At 46.8% G+C, this 18132-nt stretch overlaps 2 protein-coding genes across 2 annotated transcripts in view; one reads left to right on the top strand and one right to left on the bottom strand.

Annotated features, from left to right (window-relative positions):
* The window catches only part of LOC147084213 (uncharacterized), a 746547-nt gene that overhangs the window by 619553 nt on the left and 108862 nt on the right, over window positions 1-18132 (bottom strand). The gene's annotated exons all lie outside the window — the stretch shown is intronic.
* The window catches only part of LOC147084215 (NACHT, LRR and PYD domains-containing protein 3-like), an 87366-nt gene that overhangs the window by 42163 nt on the left and 27071 nt on the right, over window positions 1-18132 (top strand). Inside the window, exons 5-6 of the mRNA XM_085979467.1 lie at window positions 14785-14956; window positions 15058-15123. Coding sequence (XP_085835593.1) covers window positions 14785-14956; window positions 15058-15123 — 238 coding nt within the window. The remainder of the gene's footprint in view (window positions 1-14784; window positions 14957-15057; window positions 15124-18132) is intronic.

The following is an 18132-nucleotide window of genomic DNA, read 5'->3' as shown; positions in this document are numbered from 1 at the left end:
TTACCGTTAATATCCCACCTAGTCTAATCCCAACCTCCTGCTCACTACCCATTACTGTTAATATCCCACCTAGTCTAATCCCAACCTCCTGCTCACTACCCATTACTGTTAATATCCCACCTAGTCTAATCCCAACCTCCTGCTCACTACCCATTACTGTTAATATCCCACCTAGTCTAATCCCAACCTTCTGCTCACTGCCCATTACTGTTAATATCCCACCTAGTCTAATCCCAACCTCCTGCTCACTACCCATTACTGTTAATATCCCACCTAGTCTAATCCCAACCTCCTGCTCACTGCCCATTACTGTTAATATCCCACCGAGTCTAATCCCAACCTCCTGCTCACTGCCCATTACTGTTAATATCCCACCTAGTCTAATCCCAACCTCCTGCTCACTGCCCATTACTGTTAATATCCCACCTAGTCTAATCCCAACCTCCTGCTCACTGCCCATTACTGTTAATATCCCACCTAGTCTAATCCCAACCTCCTGCTCACTGCCCATTACTGTTAATATCCCACCTAGTCTAATCCCAACCTCCTGCTCACTACCCATTACCGTTAATATCCCACCTAGTCTAATCCCAACCTCCTGCTCACTGCCCATTACTGTTAATATCCCACCTAGTCTAATCCCAACCACCTGCTCACTGCCCATTACTGTTAATATCCCACCTAGTCTAATCCCAACCTCCTGCTCACTACCCATTACTGTTAATATCCCACCTAGTCTAATCCCAACCTCCTGTTGACCACATTAAGGTTAGTATCCCAGTCAGTCCAGGTGCAATCTTCTGTTCACTCCCCATACTCCAACATTCCTTTCTACCCACGCAGCAATAGAAAGATTTTAGTAAATAAATGTCCAGTTGCTTCTACCATAGCTTGTGGGATTGAATTCTGCTTTCTAACCACCGCATGTGTAATTACATTTATCAACCTTCACCCCAATTCTTTGCCCAGAGGGCACATATTTAGGCTAATTCAATCAGTGGAAACTATCAGTAAATATTTATTTGATCAGAACTCCTCACTTAACCTGCTCACCTCTAGTGGAATGAGCCCAACATTCTCAAATCGCACTCTCTAATTTCTCCATGTTCCCCCTGGGGAGTAACGTCCCACACCAAGAGCACAGGGGCAGTGATGGGCCTTCAATTACCATAAAACTAGAAGTTATAGACTTAAACAAGTTGGCTTTTAATCACTAAGATCAGAGCTAACATCTCAACACGCCGACTGGTTCACAGGAATGAGTCATACAGATCCTGGGATCTTTATGTAAGAGAGGGGCGGAGCCAAGAGCCAAGACCTGGAACCTCCCAGGTTAGTCGGGAAAGAGGAAGTGAAACTATACACAGTGGGGGAGGGTAATATACATGAGTGCAAAACTAATACAGGATCAAGACAAACAGATTTCATTACAGGCAGGTAATTACAGACTGAGAAATCTCAATTTCCTCATGTTCCCCCTGGGGAGTGACGTCCCACACCAAGAGCACAGGGGCAGGTAATTACAGACTGAGAAATCTCAATTTCCTCATGTTCCCCCTGGGGAGTGACGTCCCACACCAAGAGCACAGGGGCAGGTAATTACAGACTGAGAAATCTCAATTTCCTCATGTTCCCCCCTGGGGAGTGACGTCCCACACCAAGAGCACAGGGGCAGGTAATTACAGACTGAGAAATCTCAATTTCCCCATGTTCCCCCCTGGGGAGTGACGTCCCACACCAAGAGCACAGGGGCAGGTAATTACAGACTGAGTAATCTCAATTTCCTCATGTTCCCCCCTGGGGAGTGACGTCCCACACCGAGAGCACAGGGGCAGGTAATTACAGACTGAGAAATCTCAATTTCCTCATGTTCCCCCCCGGGGAGTGACGTCCCACACCGAGAGCACAGGGGCAGGTAATTACAGACTGAGAAATCTGTATTGAGATTACTCAGTCTGTAATTACCTGCCCCTGTGCTCTTGGTGTGGGACGTCACTCCCCAGGGGGGAACATGAGGAAATTGAAATGACTGAGTCTGTCATTTTCCATCCGCTCACTTTAATGGTTTGGTTTCTGCACCATTTTGTTCAAGGACTGGGTGACTGGCGGATGAAATAGTGGTAGTTTCAGATTTTCGCAATAGGCCAGATTTTGCGGTAGAAATAACGGTGGGGCTAGCAGCGCTCACTGTTATTAAAGTGTAAATTGGACAGTAACTTCCAGTGACCGCACATGCGGAGTTAAACAGGAAAATCGGGAATGTCCTGTCCGAGTTGCCCTGTTGCTCACCAAGCTGCGCGAGAATGGTGTCTCGCCGAGAGACTCGCCATTGAAATGGAACGGCGTAAAATTACTGTACTTACCTGATAGATACACAGGAAACTCGCCAGGAAAAGTCAGGACTTGCCTATTCCAGTGTAATTATTTGTTTAACGGCGTGATCAGCCTTAACTAATGCCAGACAACCTCTCGCACTGAAAATTAACCTTTACACCTGTGGAGTCTCATTCCTTCAGATTTTAATCATTGTTGGAGCTGTACAAACAAAAATTCAATAATGTTGGTACCTTTTCTTTGTCACTTTTTTCGTTCCCTCTGAACATAAGATAAGAAATAATAGCAGGAGCCCATTTATCCCTTCGTGTCTGCTCTGCCATTCGATGAGATCATGGCTGATCATCCACATTCAGTACCCTGTCCCTGCCTTCTCCCCATATCCCTTGATCCCTTTAGCCTTAAGAAATATATCCAACTCCTTCTTGAATATATTTAATGAATTGGCCTCAACTGCCTTCTGTGGCAGAGAATTCCACAGGTTCACCACTCTCTGGGTGAAGAAATTCCTCCTGATCTCTGTCCTAAATGGCTTACCCCTTATCTTTAGACTGTGACCCCTGGTTCTGGACTCCCTGGCCATCGGGAACATCCTTCCTGCATCTAGTCTGTCCAGTATTGTCAGAATTTTATAAGTTTCAATGAGATCCCCTCTCTTTCTTCTAAACTCCAGCGAGTATAAGCCTAATTGAACCAATCTCTCTTCATACATCATTCCTGCCATCCCAAGTATCAGTCTGGTGAATCTTTGCTGCACTCCCTCCATTGCAAGAATATCCTTCCTCAGATAAGGTGACCAAAACTACACACAATACTCAAGATGTGGTCTCACCAAGGCCCTGTACAAATGCTGCAAGACATTCTTGCTCCTGTACTCTAATCCTCTCCCTACGAAGGCCAACATGCGCGATGCTGAGAGGCTCGTGGATAGCACGTTTAGCGAGTTGTTCATGCCTCAGGGTAGGGCAGCACAAGGGGTGACCATCAGGCGGAGCAACAAAGGCAGGCAGGTAGTGCAGGGAACCCCTGCGGACATCCCCCTTTCAAACAAGTATACCGCTTCGGATACTGTTGAGGGGGATGACTCACCAGGGGAAGGCAGCAGCAGCCAACTTCCTGGCACTGGGGGTGCTCCTGCTGCCCAGGAAGGGGGGAAAAAGAGTGGGAGAGCAATAGTGGTAGGGGATTCCATAGTAAGGGGAACAGATAGGCGTTTCTGTGGCCGTAGACGTGAATCCAGGATGGTTTGTTGCCTCCCTGGTGCCAGGGTCAAGGATGTCACTGAGCGGCTGCAGGGCATTCTGGAGGGGGAGGGTGAACAGCCAGTGGTCGTGGTCCACATTGGTACCAACGACATAGGTAAAAAGAGGGATGAGGTCCTGCAGCAAGAATTTAGGGAGCTAGGTAACAGATTAAAGAGCAGGACCTCAAAGGTTGTAATCTCTGGATTACTCCCAGTGCCACGTGCTAGTAAGTATAGGAATGGGAGGATAGAGCAGACGAATGCGTGGCTAAAGAGTTGGTGTAGGGGGGAGGGTTTTACTTTCCTGGATCACTGGGCCTGCTTCTGGGAAAGGTGGGACTTGTACAAGTCGGACGGGTTGCACCTGAACCAGAGCGGGACAAATATCCTTGCGGGGAGGTTTGCTAGCACTGTTGGGGGGGGGATGGGATACAGAGGGGAGCTGAAATAGGGGGGGATGTGCTGCCAATTATAGAGAAAAAAACAAGTCAGCTTGGTAGACAGGGCAAATATATAAGGGCAAGGCTGGATGGCATCTATTTTAATGCAAGGAGTCTTGCAAATAAGGTGGATGGACTGAAGGTGTTGATAAACACATGGGAGTATGATATTGTTGCTATCACGGAGACATGGTTGAGGGAAGGGCAAGACTGGCAGCTCAATATTCCGGGGTACAGAATCTTCAGGCGAGACAGAGGGGGAGGTATAAGAGGAGGGGGTGTCGCAATATTAATTAAGGAGTCTATTACTGCAGTAAGGAGGGATGATATATTAGCAGGGTCCTCTAATGAGGCCATATGGGTGGAGCTTAAAAACAAAAGGGGGCAAGCACTTTGCTGGGAGTGTACTATAGGCCTCCAAACAGTCAGGGGGAGATAGAGGAACAGATATGTAGGCAAATCTCAGAGAAATGTGCAAATAATAGGGTAATAATGGGGGATTTCAACTTCCCCAATATTAACTGGGATAGTCAGAGTGTGAAAGGCTCAGAGGGTGTAGAATTCTTAAAGTGCATCCAGGAGAGCTTTTTGAGCCAGCATGTAGAAAGTCCTACAAGAGAGGGGGCGGTACTGGACCTAATTCTAGGGAATGTGGCCGGCCAAGTGGAAAAAGTGCTAGTAGGTGAGCACTTTGGTGATAGTGACCATAATATGGTAAGATTTAAGGTGGTCATGGAAAAGGACAGGGATGGGCCGGAAATAAAGGTTCTAAATTGGGGGAAGGCCGATTTTAATAGGATAAGGCAGGATCTGGCCAAAATGGACTGGGATCAGCTACTTGTGGGAAAATCCGCATCGGAGCAATGGGAGGTTTTCAGAAGGGAGATTGAGATCATACAATGGCAACATGTTCCCGTAAAGGTCAAGGGTGGTTCCAAAAACCACAGGGAACCTTGGATGTCAGGGGATATACGAGAATGGATTAGGGAAAAAAAGGAGGGCTTTTGGTAGATACAAAAGGCTAAAGACGGAGGAAGCCCTAGAGGAGTACAAAAAGTGCAGGGGGATACTTAAAAAAGAAATTAGGAGATCAGGGAGGGGCCATGAAATAACACTGGCGAGCAAAATAAAGGAAAATCCGAAGATGTTTTATAAGTATATTAAGGGTAAGAGGATAACTAGGGAAAAAATAGGGCCCATTAGGGACAAAAGTGGCAATCTGTGTGTGGAGCCGGAAGATGTAGGAGGGGTTCTAAATGAATTTTTTGCATCTGTTTTCACTATGGAGAAGGACGATGTAGACATAGAAATAGGGCGGGGGGACTGTGATATGCTCGAACATATTAACATCGAGAGGGAGGAGGTATTGGCGGTTTTAGCTGGCCTAAAAATGGATAAATCCCCAGGCCCGGATGAAATGTATCCCAGGCTGCTGTGTGAGGCAAAGGAGGAGATTGCGGGGGCTCTAACACATATATTCAGGACCTCTCTGGCCACAGGGGATGTGCCAGAGGACTGGAGAACCGCTAATGTAGTACCATTATTCAAGAAGGGTAGTAGGGAAAAACCGGGAAACTACAGGCCAGTGAGCCTAACATCAGTGGTAGGAAAATTATTGGAAAAAATCCTGAGGGACAAAATTTGTCTCCACTTGGAGAGGCAAGGATTAATCAGGGATAGTCAACATGGCTTTGTCAAGGGAAGATCATGTCTGACTAATTTGATTGAATTTTTTGAGGGGGTGACTAGGTGTGTGGATGAGGGTAACGAAGTGGATGTGGTATACATGGATTTCAGTAAGGCCTTCGATAAAGTCCCGCTCAGGAGACTGGTCAAGAAGGTAAGAGCCCATGGAATCCAGGGTGCCTTGGCACATTGGATACAAAACTGGCTTAGTGGCAGAAGGCAGAGGGTGATGGTCGAAGGTTGTTTTTGTGACTGGAAGCCTGTGGCCAGTGGGGTACCACAGGGATCGGTGCTGGGTCCCTTGCTGTTTGTGGTCTACATTAATGACTTGGATATGAATGTAAAGGGTATGATCAGTAAGTTCGCGGATGAAAGAAAAATTGGTAGGGTGGTAAATAGCGAGGAGGGTAGCCTCAGTCTGCAGGACGATATAGATGGGTTGGTCAGATGGGCGGAACAGTGGCAAATGGAATTTAACCCGGAAAAGTGCGAGGTGATGCACTTTGGGGGGACTAACAAGGCAAAGGAATACACAATGAATGGTAGGACCCTAGGCAAGACGGAGGGTCAGAGGGATCTGGGTGTGCAAGTACACAGATCCCTGAAGGCGGCGGAACAGGTGGATAAGGTGGTAAAAAAGGCATATGGGATACTTGCCTTCATTAGCCGAGGCATTGAATATAAGAGCAAGGAGGTTATGATGGAGCTGTATAAAACACTGGTTAGGCCACAGCTGGAATACTGTGTGCAGTTCTGGTCGCCACACTACAGGAAGGATGTGATCGCGTTAGAGAGGGTGCAGAGGAGGTTCACCAGGATGTTACCAGGGCTGGAGCGCTTCAGCTATGAAGAGAGACTGGGCAGATTGGGTTTGTTTTCCTTGGAGCAGAGGAGGCTGAGGGGGGACATGATTGAGGTGTACAAAATTATGAGGGGCATAGATAGGATGGATGCTGAGGAGCTTTTTCCCTTAGTAGAGGGGTCAATAACTAGGGGGCATAGATTCAAGGTAAAGGGCGGGAGGTTTAGAGGGGATTTGAGAACTTTTTCACCCAGAGGGTGGTTGGAGTCTGGAACTCACTGCCTGAAAGGGTTGTGGAGGCAGAAACCCTCACAACATTTAAGAAGCATTTGGATGTGCACTTGAAATGCCATAGCATACAAGGCTACGGGCCAAATGCTGGAATATGGGATTAGATTAGACAGGGCTTGATGGCCGGCGCGGACACGATGGGCCGAAGGGCCTCTATCCATGCTGTATTACTCTATGACTAACATACCACTTGCCTTCTTAAACACTGGCTGCACCTGCATGCTTACCTTCCGCGACTGGTGCACAAGGACACCCAGGTCATGTTGCACTTCCCCTTTTCTCAATCTATTGCCGTTCAGATAATCTGTCTTCCTGTTTTTGCCACCAAAGTGGATAACCTTTCATTCATCCACATTGGGCAGATGCATGGCAAATGCAGAATAATCACACAACCTGTCCAAATCATAATGGATTATCTGTGCATCTTCCTCACAGCACACACGCCCACCCAGCTTTGTGTCATCTGCAAACTTGGAGATATTACATCTAGCTCCCTCGTCCAGATCATTAACATATATTGTGAATAGCTGGGGTCCTAGGACCGATCCCTGTGGTACCCCACTAGTCCCTGCCTGCCACTTGGAAAAAGACACATTTATTCCAACACTTTGTTCCTGTCTGCCAACCAGTTCTCTATACAAGTCAGTACCTTACCCCCAATCCCAAGTGCCTTAACTTTGCACGCTAATCTCTTATGCGGGACCTTATCGAAAACCTTCTGAAAGTCCAAATATACTGCATCCACTGGTTCTCCCTTATCTATTCTACCAGTTACATCCTCAAAAAATTCCAGTGGATTAGTCAAGCATGATTTACCGTTTGTAAATCCATGTTGACTTTGTCCGATCCCGTCACTGTTTTCTAAGTGCTCTGCTATTACATCTTTTATAATGGACTCTAGCATTTTCCCCACTACCGATGTCCGGCTTACCGGTCTATAAGTCCCCATTTTCTCTCTACCACCTTTTTTAAATAGTGGGGTTACATTAGCTACCCTCCAATCCATGGGAACTGTTCCAGAGCCTATAGAATTTTGGAAGATGACCAGCAATGCATCTACTATTTCTAGGGCCACTTCCTTAAGTACCTTAGGATGTAGATTTATCAGCCTTCAATCCCATCAATTTCCCTAACACCATTTCCCTACAAATGCTGATTTAATTCAATTCCTCCCTCTCATTAGACCCTATGTTCCCCGACATATCGGAGTTTATTTGTGTCCTCCTTTGTGAAGACAGAACCAAAGTATGTATTGAATTGGTCAGCCATTTCTTTGTTCCCCATTATAAATTCCCCTGATTCTGACTGCAAGGGACCTACACTTGACTTCACCAATTGTTTTTTCTTCACATATCTATAGAAGCTTTTACAGTCAGTTTTTATGTTCCCTGCAAGCTTACTTTCATATTCTATCTTCCCCCTCTTAATTAATCCCTTTGCCCTCCTTTGCTGAATCCTAAACTGCTCCCAATCCTCAGGTTTGCAGCTCTTTCTGGCCAATTTATATGTCCTCTCCTTGGATCTTATGCTATCCCTAGTTTCCCACGGTTGAGTCACCTTTTTTGTTTTATTTTTATGCCAAAAAGGGATGAACAAATTCTGTAGTTCATCCATGCGGTCTTTGAATGTTTGCTATTGCCTATCCACCATCAACCCTTTAAGTAACGTTCCCCAATCCATCCTAGCCAACTGACGCCTCATACCATCGTAGTTTCCTTTATTTAAATTCAGGACTTTAGTCTCTGAGTCAACTACTTCACACTCAATCTTAATGAAGATTTACCCTGTCGAGCCCTGTAAGAACGTTGTATGTTTCAGTGAGAAGCATTCTGAATCCAATCTTTCTTTCCCTCTCTTTATTTCACTTCCTGAATGTGATTTGACATTGCATTCTATATTCTAACTAAGACTTCCTGGTTCAGACTTTGCGTAAGGATTCTTTAAGTTGATTGGTTATGGAAACATAGTCGCTTCTCCTGTTCCCTCTGTAGAGGGCGCTGGGTGTTTTGGCTCTAATTTACACTGATGATGAAGGAACGGCGATATCTGTTCAAGTCAGGATCGTATGTTACTTGAAGTGGAACTTGGAGGTGGTGGAGTTTCCATGCGGATGCTGCTCTTGTCCTAGGTGGCAGAGGCTGCGGGTTTGAGAGGTGCTGTCAAAGAAGCCTTGGCGAACTGCTGCAGTTCTTTCTGTAAACAGCACACACTGCAGTGATGGTGCACCGTTGGTGGAGGGATTGGATGTTTAAGGTGGTGGGTGGGTGGACTGATGAAGTGTATTTCTCTGTCCTGGATTGCGGGGAGCTTCGAGTGTTGTTGCAGCTGCACCTATCCAGGCAAGTGGTGAGTTTTCCATCACACCGCAGTTGTACCTATAGGTGCAGGAGGGGCTCCTGGGTGGCCGGGAGTTGAGCCACTTGCCACAGAATACACAGCCTCTTACCTGCTCTAGCAGCCATGAGTTTTTTGTGGCTAGTCAATGGTAGGGATTTGACAATGGCAATGCCAGTGAATGACAAAGGGACATGGTTGGACACTCCTGTGAGAGATGGGCATTGCCTGACACTTGTGGGGTGCGAATGTTACTTGCCACTTGTCTGCCCAAGTCTAGATTTTGTCCAGGACTTGGGCATTCGAGCACGGGCTGCTTCATTATCTGACTAATTGAAAATGGAGCTGAACACTGCAATCATCAGAGAACATCCCCACTCTTGGCTTTATGATGGAGGGAAGGTAATTGGTGAAGCAGCTGAAGTGGTTAGTCCGAAGACTCTGCCCCGAGGAACTCCTGCAGTGATGTCCTGGTGCTGAGACGATTCACCTCCAATAACCACACTCCATGGTGTCACACACGTCGAACACTGTCCCGAGGATCTCCTGCAGTGATGTCCTGGTGCTGAGACGATTCTCCAATAACCACACTCCATGGTGCCACACACATCGAACACTGTCCCGAGGATCTCCTGCAGTGATGTCCTGGTGCTGAGACGATTCTCCAATAACCACACTCCATGGTGCCACACACGTCGAACACTGTCCCGAGGATCTCCTGCAGTGATGTCCTGGTGCTGAGACGATTCTCCAATAACCACACTCCATGGTGTCACACACGTCGAACACTGTCCCGAGGATCTCCTGCAGTGATGTCCTGGTGCTGAGACGATTCTCCAATAACCACACTCCATGGTGTCACACACGTCGAACACTGCCCCGAGGAGCTCCTGCAGTGATGTCCTGGTGCTGAGATGATTCTCCAATAACCACACTCCATGGTGTCGAACACTGTCCCGAGGATCTCCTGCAGTGATGTCCGGGTGCTGAGATGATTCTCCTCCAATAACCACACTCCATGGTGCCACACACGTCGAACACTCCCGAGGATCTCCTGCAGTGATGTCCGGGTGCTGAGATGATTCACCTCCAATAACCACACTCCATGGTGCCACACACGGCGAACACTCCCGAGGAACTCCTGCAGTTATGTCCTGGTGCTGAGACGATTCTCCTCCAATAACCACACTCCATGGTGCCACACACGTCGAACACTGCCCCGAGGAACTCCTGTAGTGATGTCCTGGTGCTGAGACGATTCTCCAATAACCACACTCCATGGTGTCACACACGTCGAACACTGTCCCGAGGATCTCCTGCAGTGATGTCCTGGTGCTGAGACGATTCTCCAATAACCACACTCCATGGTGCCACACACGTCGAACACTGCCCCGAGGAGCTCCTGCAGTGATGTCCTGGTGCTGAGACGATTCTCCAATAACCACACTCCATGGTGTCACACACGTCGAACTCTGTCCCGAGGATCTCCTGCAGTGATGTCCTGGTGCTGAGACGATTCCCCAATAACCACACTCCATGGTGTCACACACGTCGAACACTGTCCCGAGGATCTCCTGCAGTGATGTCCTGGTGCTGAGACGATTCTCCTCCAATAACCACACTCCATGGTGCCACACACGTCGAACACTGCCCCGAGGATCTCCTGCAGTGATGTCCTGGTGCTGAGACGATTCTCCAATAACCACACCCCATGGTGTCACACACGTCGAACACTGTCCCGAGGATCTCCTGCAGTGATGTCCGGGTGCTGAGACGATTCTCCAATAACCATACTCCATGGTGTCACACACGTCGAACACTGTCCCGAGGATCTCCTGCAGTGATGTCCTGGTGCTGAGACGATTCTCCAATAACCACACTCCATGGTGCCACACACGTCGAACACTGTCCCGAGGATCTCCTGCAGTGATGTCCGGGTGCTGAGACGATTCTCCAATAACCACACTCCATGGTGCCACACACGTCGAACACTGTCCCGAGGATCTCCTGCAGTGATGTCCGGGTGCTGAGACGATTCTCCAATAACCACACTCCATGGTGTCACACATGTCGAACACTGTCCCGAGGAGCTCCTGCAGTGATGTCCTGGTGCTGAGACGATTCTCCAATAACCACACTCCATGGTGTCACACATGTCGAACACTGTCCCGAGGAACTCCTGCAGTGATGTCCTGGTGCTGAGACGATTCTCCTCCAATAACCACACTCCATGGTGTCACACACGTCGAAAACTGTCCCGAGGATCTCCTGCTGTGATGTCCTGGTGCTGAGACGATTCTCCAATAACCACACTCCATGGTGTCACACACGTCGAACACTGTCCCGAGGAACTCCTGCAGTGATGTCCTGGTGCTGAGACGATTCTCCAATAACCACACTCCATGGTGTCACACACGTCGAACACTGTCCCGAGGATCTCCTGCAGTGATGTCCTGGTGCTGAGACGATTCACCTCCAATAACCACACTCCATGGTGTCACACACGTCGAACACTGTCCCGAGGATCTCCTGCAGTGATGTCCTGGTGCTGAGATGATTCTCCAATAACCACACTCCATGGTGCCACACACGTCGAACACTGTCCCGAGGATCTCCTGCAGTGATCTCCTGGTGCTGAGACGATTCTCCAATAACCTCACTCCATGGTGCCACACACGTCGAACACTGCCCCGAAGATCTCCTGCAGTGATGTCCTGGTGCTGAGACGATTCTCCAATAACCACACTCCATGGTGCCACACACGTCGAACACTGCCCCGAAGATCTCCTGCAGTGATGTCCTGGTGCTGAGACGATTCTCTTCCAACAACCACACTCCATGGTGTCACACACGTCGAACACTGCCCCGAGGAGCTCCTGCAGTGATGTCCTGCTGCTGAGATGATTCTCCAATAACCACACTCCATGGTGTCGAACACTGTCCCGAGGATCTCCTGCAGTGATGTCCGGGTGCTGAGATGATTCACCTCCAATAACCACACTCCATGGTGCCACACACGTCGAACACTCCCGAGGATCTCCTGCAGTGATGTCCGGGTGCTGAGATGATTCTCCTCCAATAACCACACTCCATGGTGCCACACACGTCGAACACTCCCGAGGAACTCCTGCAGTGATGTCCTGGTGCTGAGACGATTCTCCTCCAATAACCACACTCCATGGTGCCACACACGTCGAACACTGCCCCGAGGATCTCCTGCAGTGATGTCCTGGTGCTGAGACGATTCTCCAATAACCACACTCCATGGTGTCACACACACGTCGAACACTGTCCCGAGGATCTCCTGCAGTGATGTCCTGGTGCTGAGACGATTCTCCAATAACCACACTCCATGGTGTCACACACGTCGAACACTGTCCCGAGGATCTCCTGCAGTGATGTCCTGGTGCTGAGACGATTCTCCAATAACCACACTCCATGGTGTCACACACGTCGAACACTGCCCCGAGGATCTCCTGCAGTGATGTCCTGGTGCTGAGACGATTCTCCAATAACCACACTCCATGGTGTCACACACGTCGAACACTGCCCCGAGGAACTCCTGTAGTGATGTCCTGGTGCTGAGACGATTCTCCAATAACCACACTCCATGGTGTCACACACGTCGAACACTGTCCCGAGGATCTCCTGCAGTGATGTCCTGGTGCTGAGACGATTCTCCTCCAATAACCACACCCCATGGTGCCACACATGTCGAACACTGCCTTGATGCCAAGCACAGTCACTGTCACCTCACAGCTGGAATTCAGTTCTTTGGTCCTTTGTTTGGAGTCGATTGGTCCTGGTGGAACTCAAATTGAGCCTCGGTGAGCAGCTTATTTGTGACGAAGTGCTGCTTGATAGCAGTGTTTATAACTCCTTCCAACACTTTGATGATGATGATTGCGAGCAGGCTGATAGGGCGGTAATTAATCGGGTTGGATTTGTCCTCTTTGTGGACAGGACATACCTGGACAATTCTCTACATTGTCGGGCAGATTCCAGTGATGTGGATATACTGGAACAACTTCACTAGATGTGCGGTTAGTTCCAAAGCACAGATCTTCAACACCACAGCCAGAATATTGACGGGACCTTTAGCATTTGCTGTGCCCAGTTCATTCATTTGTTTCTTGATACTGAAATGCGGGGGACCTCTGCACTAAATCTCACACCTACTGTACATTCTGGAACTTTTGTCACCTTTAGTGCTTCCTCCAAGTTGTGTTCAAAATGGAGGAGCACTGATTCATCGGCTGAGGGAGGGCGGTAGGTGGTAATCAGCAGGAGGTTTCCTTGCCCATGTTTGACCTGAAGGCCTGAGATTTCCTTGGCTCTGGAGTCAATGTTAATGACACGAAGGGCACTTGCATCTGAGGGTACATCACTGCGCCCCACCACTGGTGGGTCTGTCCTGTCCGATGACTGCTGATGGAGGTACCTGGGACTTTGCCTAATAACTATGATTTTAAATGTATCACTATGTCACACAGTTGCTTGACTAATGTGTGGTCCACTTCTCCCTACTTTGGCACCAGTCCCCAGGAATTAGTGAGGAGGGATTGGCAGGGTTGACTGAGCTGGGTGTTCCTGCGCCGTGTCCGAATCCAATGCAGAAGCCGAGCGGTCCGCCCAGTTTTATTCTTCTGTATCCTTCTTTCGAGAGGCTTTCTAGGCCATTTCAGAGGCCACCACATTGGTGAAGGACTGGAGTCACGTATAGGCCAGGCGTAAAGGGCATTGGGTTTTACAACAATCTTTACTAATCAGCTTTTTGTTTTGAAATGTTTCAAATTTGAATTCAAATTCATGAAACGTCCACGATGATATTTGGACCGTTATCTCAGGATTACTTGTCCAGTAACATAACCAACAGGCTATCGTTCTCGACGTCTCATCATCTCTGTGTCCATTGTCTGATTGCACCTCTGAAGTGCCTTTCGACGCTTTCTTTTCTGCATTAAAGGTGTTATATAAATGTAATCTTTGATGATGAAAGTCCTGACTACACCAACCCCATTGCTGGATATCTGTTCTCAGTTACCGAGCTTTCATACCGGCAGCGGATGTGTAAAATAACGGGTGTCGGACATTTCAATTACCGGGGGGGAAAGCGATTAGATTTTTCATTATTTTTATTGGTCGATTCTCCAGCCCTACACCAACAGTGATTGTTTCGATTAGTCAGTGTAATTTCTCAGGCAGTTTTCTAGCTGTTTCTCTCGCTTCAGATTCGTTCCTTCCCTGCCACTAGAGTTCTGACTCGCTGCTTTTTTATTTCTCGGGAAATCGCAAAGTGCAGCAGCAGGAAAAACTGAGAGAAAGGAGTCTATCATATTGTCAGTCAGTAATCTGATGTCATGTTGGACACTGAAGGACAGAGACAAATAATCACGTTAAAACTGCTGCAGATTCTCGGTGATTCCTCACTCTCCGAGAACTATAATTCATCAAATTTCTTTGCCATTAATGACTGAATCAAGATGTTTACAGAATATTCAGCCCATGTTCAGAATGGATCAGAACCCGGCACAGTGACTGCTTCCTGTGCTCAATAACTGGGAGATCCCATCACTGAGCAGATCCTTTCCTTCTCCTTCTCGGTGTTTATATTTCACTCAGCTCCTCAATTCATTCATTACTGTTCTTTACAGGAAGTCACTGAACTCGCAGAGAAGGGAAACCAGGCAGACAGTTCCAAACTTCTCCTAACTCTGGTGATGGAGAAAGGCTCTCGGGCCCGAAGGGTGATGTGGGAATCCTTTGTGAAAATGCGCCATGGGGTACCAAAGCTGGACAAAATACTGAAAGAAATACAGGAACTTGGTACGGTAAAATCACACGCTGAATTCAAATTCACATTCAAACAGGATTTCACTATAATATTACACAGATCTGATTTCATGAACGCTAATTGATTTAAACAGGTTCTGATCCATTTGATTACATGAACATCGCACGAGGTTTATCCGAAGTACCCAGTCACCTGAGAGGTAAGTGATGAAATGGAGGTTTCAAACCGTTTATTTCACTATAGAATCCAAATATTTGACTGGAGCTGATTTGTTTAAATGTTGTCAGAATCTGTGAATGAGAAGGTCCAAGGCTCAGGGAATAGGATTGAACATTATTTGGATTCGTGATTAATCCACAAAAGTTCTGCATAGATTCAATTTACAAATAAAGCCGATTTTTGAATTATTGGTAAATTTGCAGGTCTTGTATGCTCCAGTTAATCCAACTGCACATTGCCTACACCTGGCAGGATCCTGATACACTGTGAAACCCCATACACTCCTGGCAGGATCCTGATACACTGTGAAACCCCATACACACCAGGCAGGATCCTGATACACTGAAAGCCCATACACACCTGGCAGGATCCTGATACACTGAAACCCCATACACACCTGGCAGGATCCTGATACACTGTGAATCCCCACACACACCTGGCAGGATCCTGATACACTGAGAAACCCCATACACACCTGGCAGGATCCTGATACACTGTGGAACCCCACACACACCTGGCAGGATCCCGATACACTGAGAAACCCCATACACACCTGGCAGGATCCTGATACACTGTGGAACCATATACACACTTGGCAGGATCCTGATACACTGAAACACCATACACACCTGGCAGGATCCTGATACACTGTGGTACTGAAATAAAGAATAGATTTGCTTTTCTAATCTAGGCTTTATTAACTTAAAAATCCGGTAGCACATCTTCAACACCCAGTCCCAACTAAAGGCTGGAAAGAACTGAATTTAAGATGGCCACCACAAATCACATGACATCAACTACCAATGAGATTACAGCATATATCCCAAGGCAGGAAACAAACAACCAATCACAATACTTCTTACTAAACATAGAATAATCACCACATTTGCCCCTCCTTTTAAAATATACTCCAACCTAAATAACCTTTACAATTTATAATTAATTATTTACAACTAAAACTATGCACAGACAAAATAAAACTATTCAACATGACACAATACTAAGTGAGCAACAACAAATAGTAACATTGCACATAAGTATTAAGTATCTCTCAACTAAAACAATATAATATAATATTTCAACAATTTTAAAACATTACTATCAATTTAAAAGTCCATTTTCAATCGGTCGACCGGATATCTTCGTGTCGACCTTCTCAACCTTGGTGAAATTCCTTGCCCTCCCACACCAGGAGACACAGAAGTATCTTCTGCAGGAAGGCTATCCATATCCCGATTTTCAACGGTTTCCGGATTAGAAATCCCATCAGGAGGTAAACTGGGACGGTCATGAACATCCATCGAGGGCTGACTAATAGAAGTATAATTATCTGCAGTCGGATTGGAAATATTCGTAGTATCTGTAACAGCATCCACATTATCTGAATCATGACTATTGTTAATATCCTCAGAAGAGGGCTGGCCACCACAAGGAGCCAAGTCTTTAATTGAAACGGTACTTTCTTTCCCATCTTGGAATCGAATATGAGCATATTGGGAATTTGCCTCCAACAGCTCCACCTCCTCCACTAAAGGATCATATTTTGACAATCTAACATGGCGTCGAAGCAGCACAGGTCCCTGCATAGTAAGCCATGAAGGTACCGAATATCCCGTAGTAGATCTCCGCGGATAGTTAAAGAGCCTTTCATGGGGGGTCACAGTCGCCGTTGAAAGCAATGATCTAATGGAATGCAGGGCATCAGGCAGTACCATTTCCCACTGTGTATTCTTAAGGTTCCGGGATGTCAAAGCCAACATAACTGCCTTCCAGATCACCCCATTGTATCGTTCGCACTGTCCATTACCCTGGGGATTATACGGGGTAGTTCTGCTAGTAGAAATTCCCCGACTCTGAAGGTATTCCTTCAACTGGGAAGACATAAAAGAACTTCCCTGATCCGAAGGGATATACGCAGGCATCCCAAAGATGACAAAAAGTTGAGTCAGACATTTGATAACTGTAGCAGCTGATACATCTGCGCAAGGAAAAGCAAAAGGGAACCTTGAAAACTCATCCACAACAGTAAATATATATCAGTTTTGAGTAGTTGAAGGAAGAGGCCCCTTGAAATCGACGCTCAAACGTTCAAAAGGAGAAGTAGCCTTTATAAGATGAGCTCGTTGAGGCTTAAAGAAATTCGGTTTACACCGAGCACAGATAGAACATGAAGTCATCCGCTTGATGTCTTCAACTGAAAAGGGCAAATTCTTACTGCGTACGAAGTGTATCATCCTCGTAACCCCAGGATGGCATAAGGCATTGTGAAGATTAATAAGCGTATCTCCGTGAATCACAGAACAATAAGCCCTCGACAGCGCATCAGCAGCAACATTATCCTTCCCCGGACGATAAACTATATCAAAATGGTAACATGCCAACTCAATCCTCCACCTCATTTTATCATTCTTAATCTTTCCAAAATGTTTGACATCAAACATAAAGGACACTGACTTTTGATCAGTTACCAATGTAAAATGTCGCCCCGATAAATAATGTCTCCATTTACACAGTGCTTCTACTATTGCATACGCCTCTTTCTCTATTGAAGAATGCCTTTTTTCACTATTGTTCAAGGTACGTGAGAAAAAGGCCACAGGTCTTCCATTTTGGTTCAGAGTAGCCCCAATTGCAAAATCAGAAGCGTCCGTCTCAATCACAAAAGGAACCTGCTCATCAATAGAATGCACAACTGCTCCAAGGATATCCTTTTTAAAATTATCAAAACACATCCTGGCCTCCCATGATAGAGGCTATGTCGTAACCCAAATAAGAGGCCGGATCTTCTGTGAAAAATTTGCAATCCAATTAGAATAGTAAGAAAACAGTCCAACAACTCGTTGCAAAGCCTTCCAATTAGTAGGACAAGGTAAATCAATCAATGGTCGCAGACGTTCTGGGTCTGGTTTAATCTTGTTTCCCGAGATAATGTACCCCAGTAGATTTACCTCAGTGGTCGAAAAGGTACACTTCTCTTTATTGAAAGTTA

Source organism: Somniosus microcephalus, unplaced genomic scaffold, assembly GCF_052327205.1.
Source record: "Somniosus microcephalus isolate GS21.2 unplaced genomic scaffold, FLI_Smic_1.0 unresolved_chr9, whole genome shotgun sequence".
In the NCBI taxonomy this organism is placed as follows: domain Eukaryota; kingdom Metazoa; phylum Chordata; class Chondrichthyes; order Squaliformes; family Somniosidae; genus Somniosus; species Somniosus microcephalus.
This window is presented reverse-complemented; position numbering and strand designations above follow the sequence as displayed.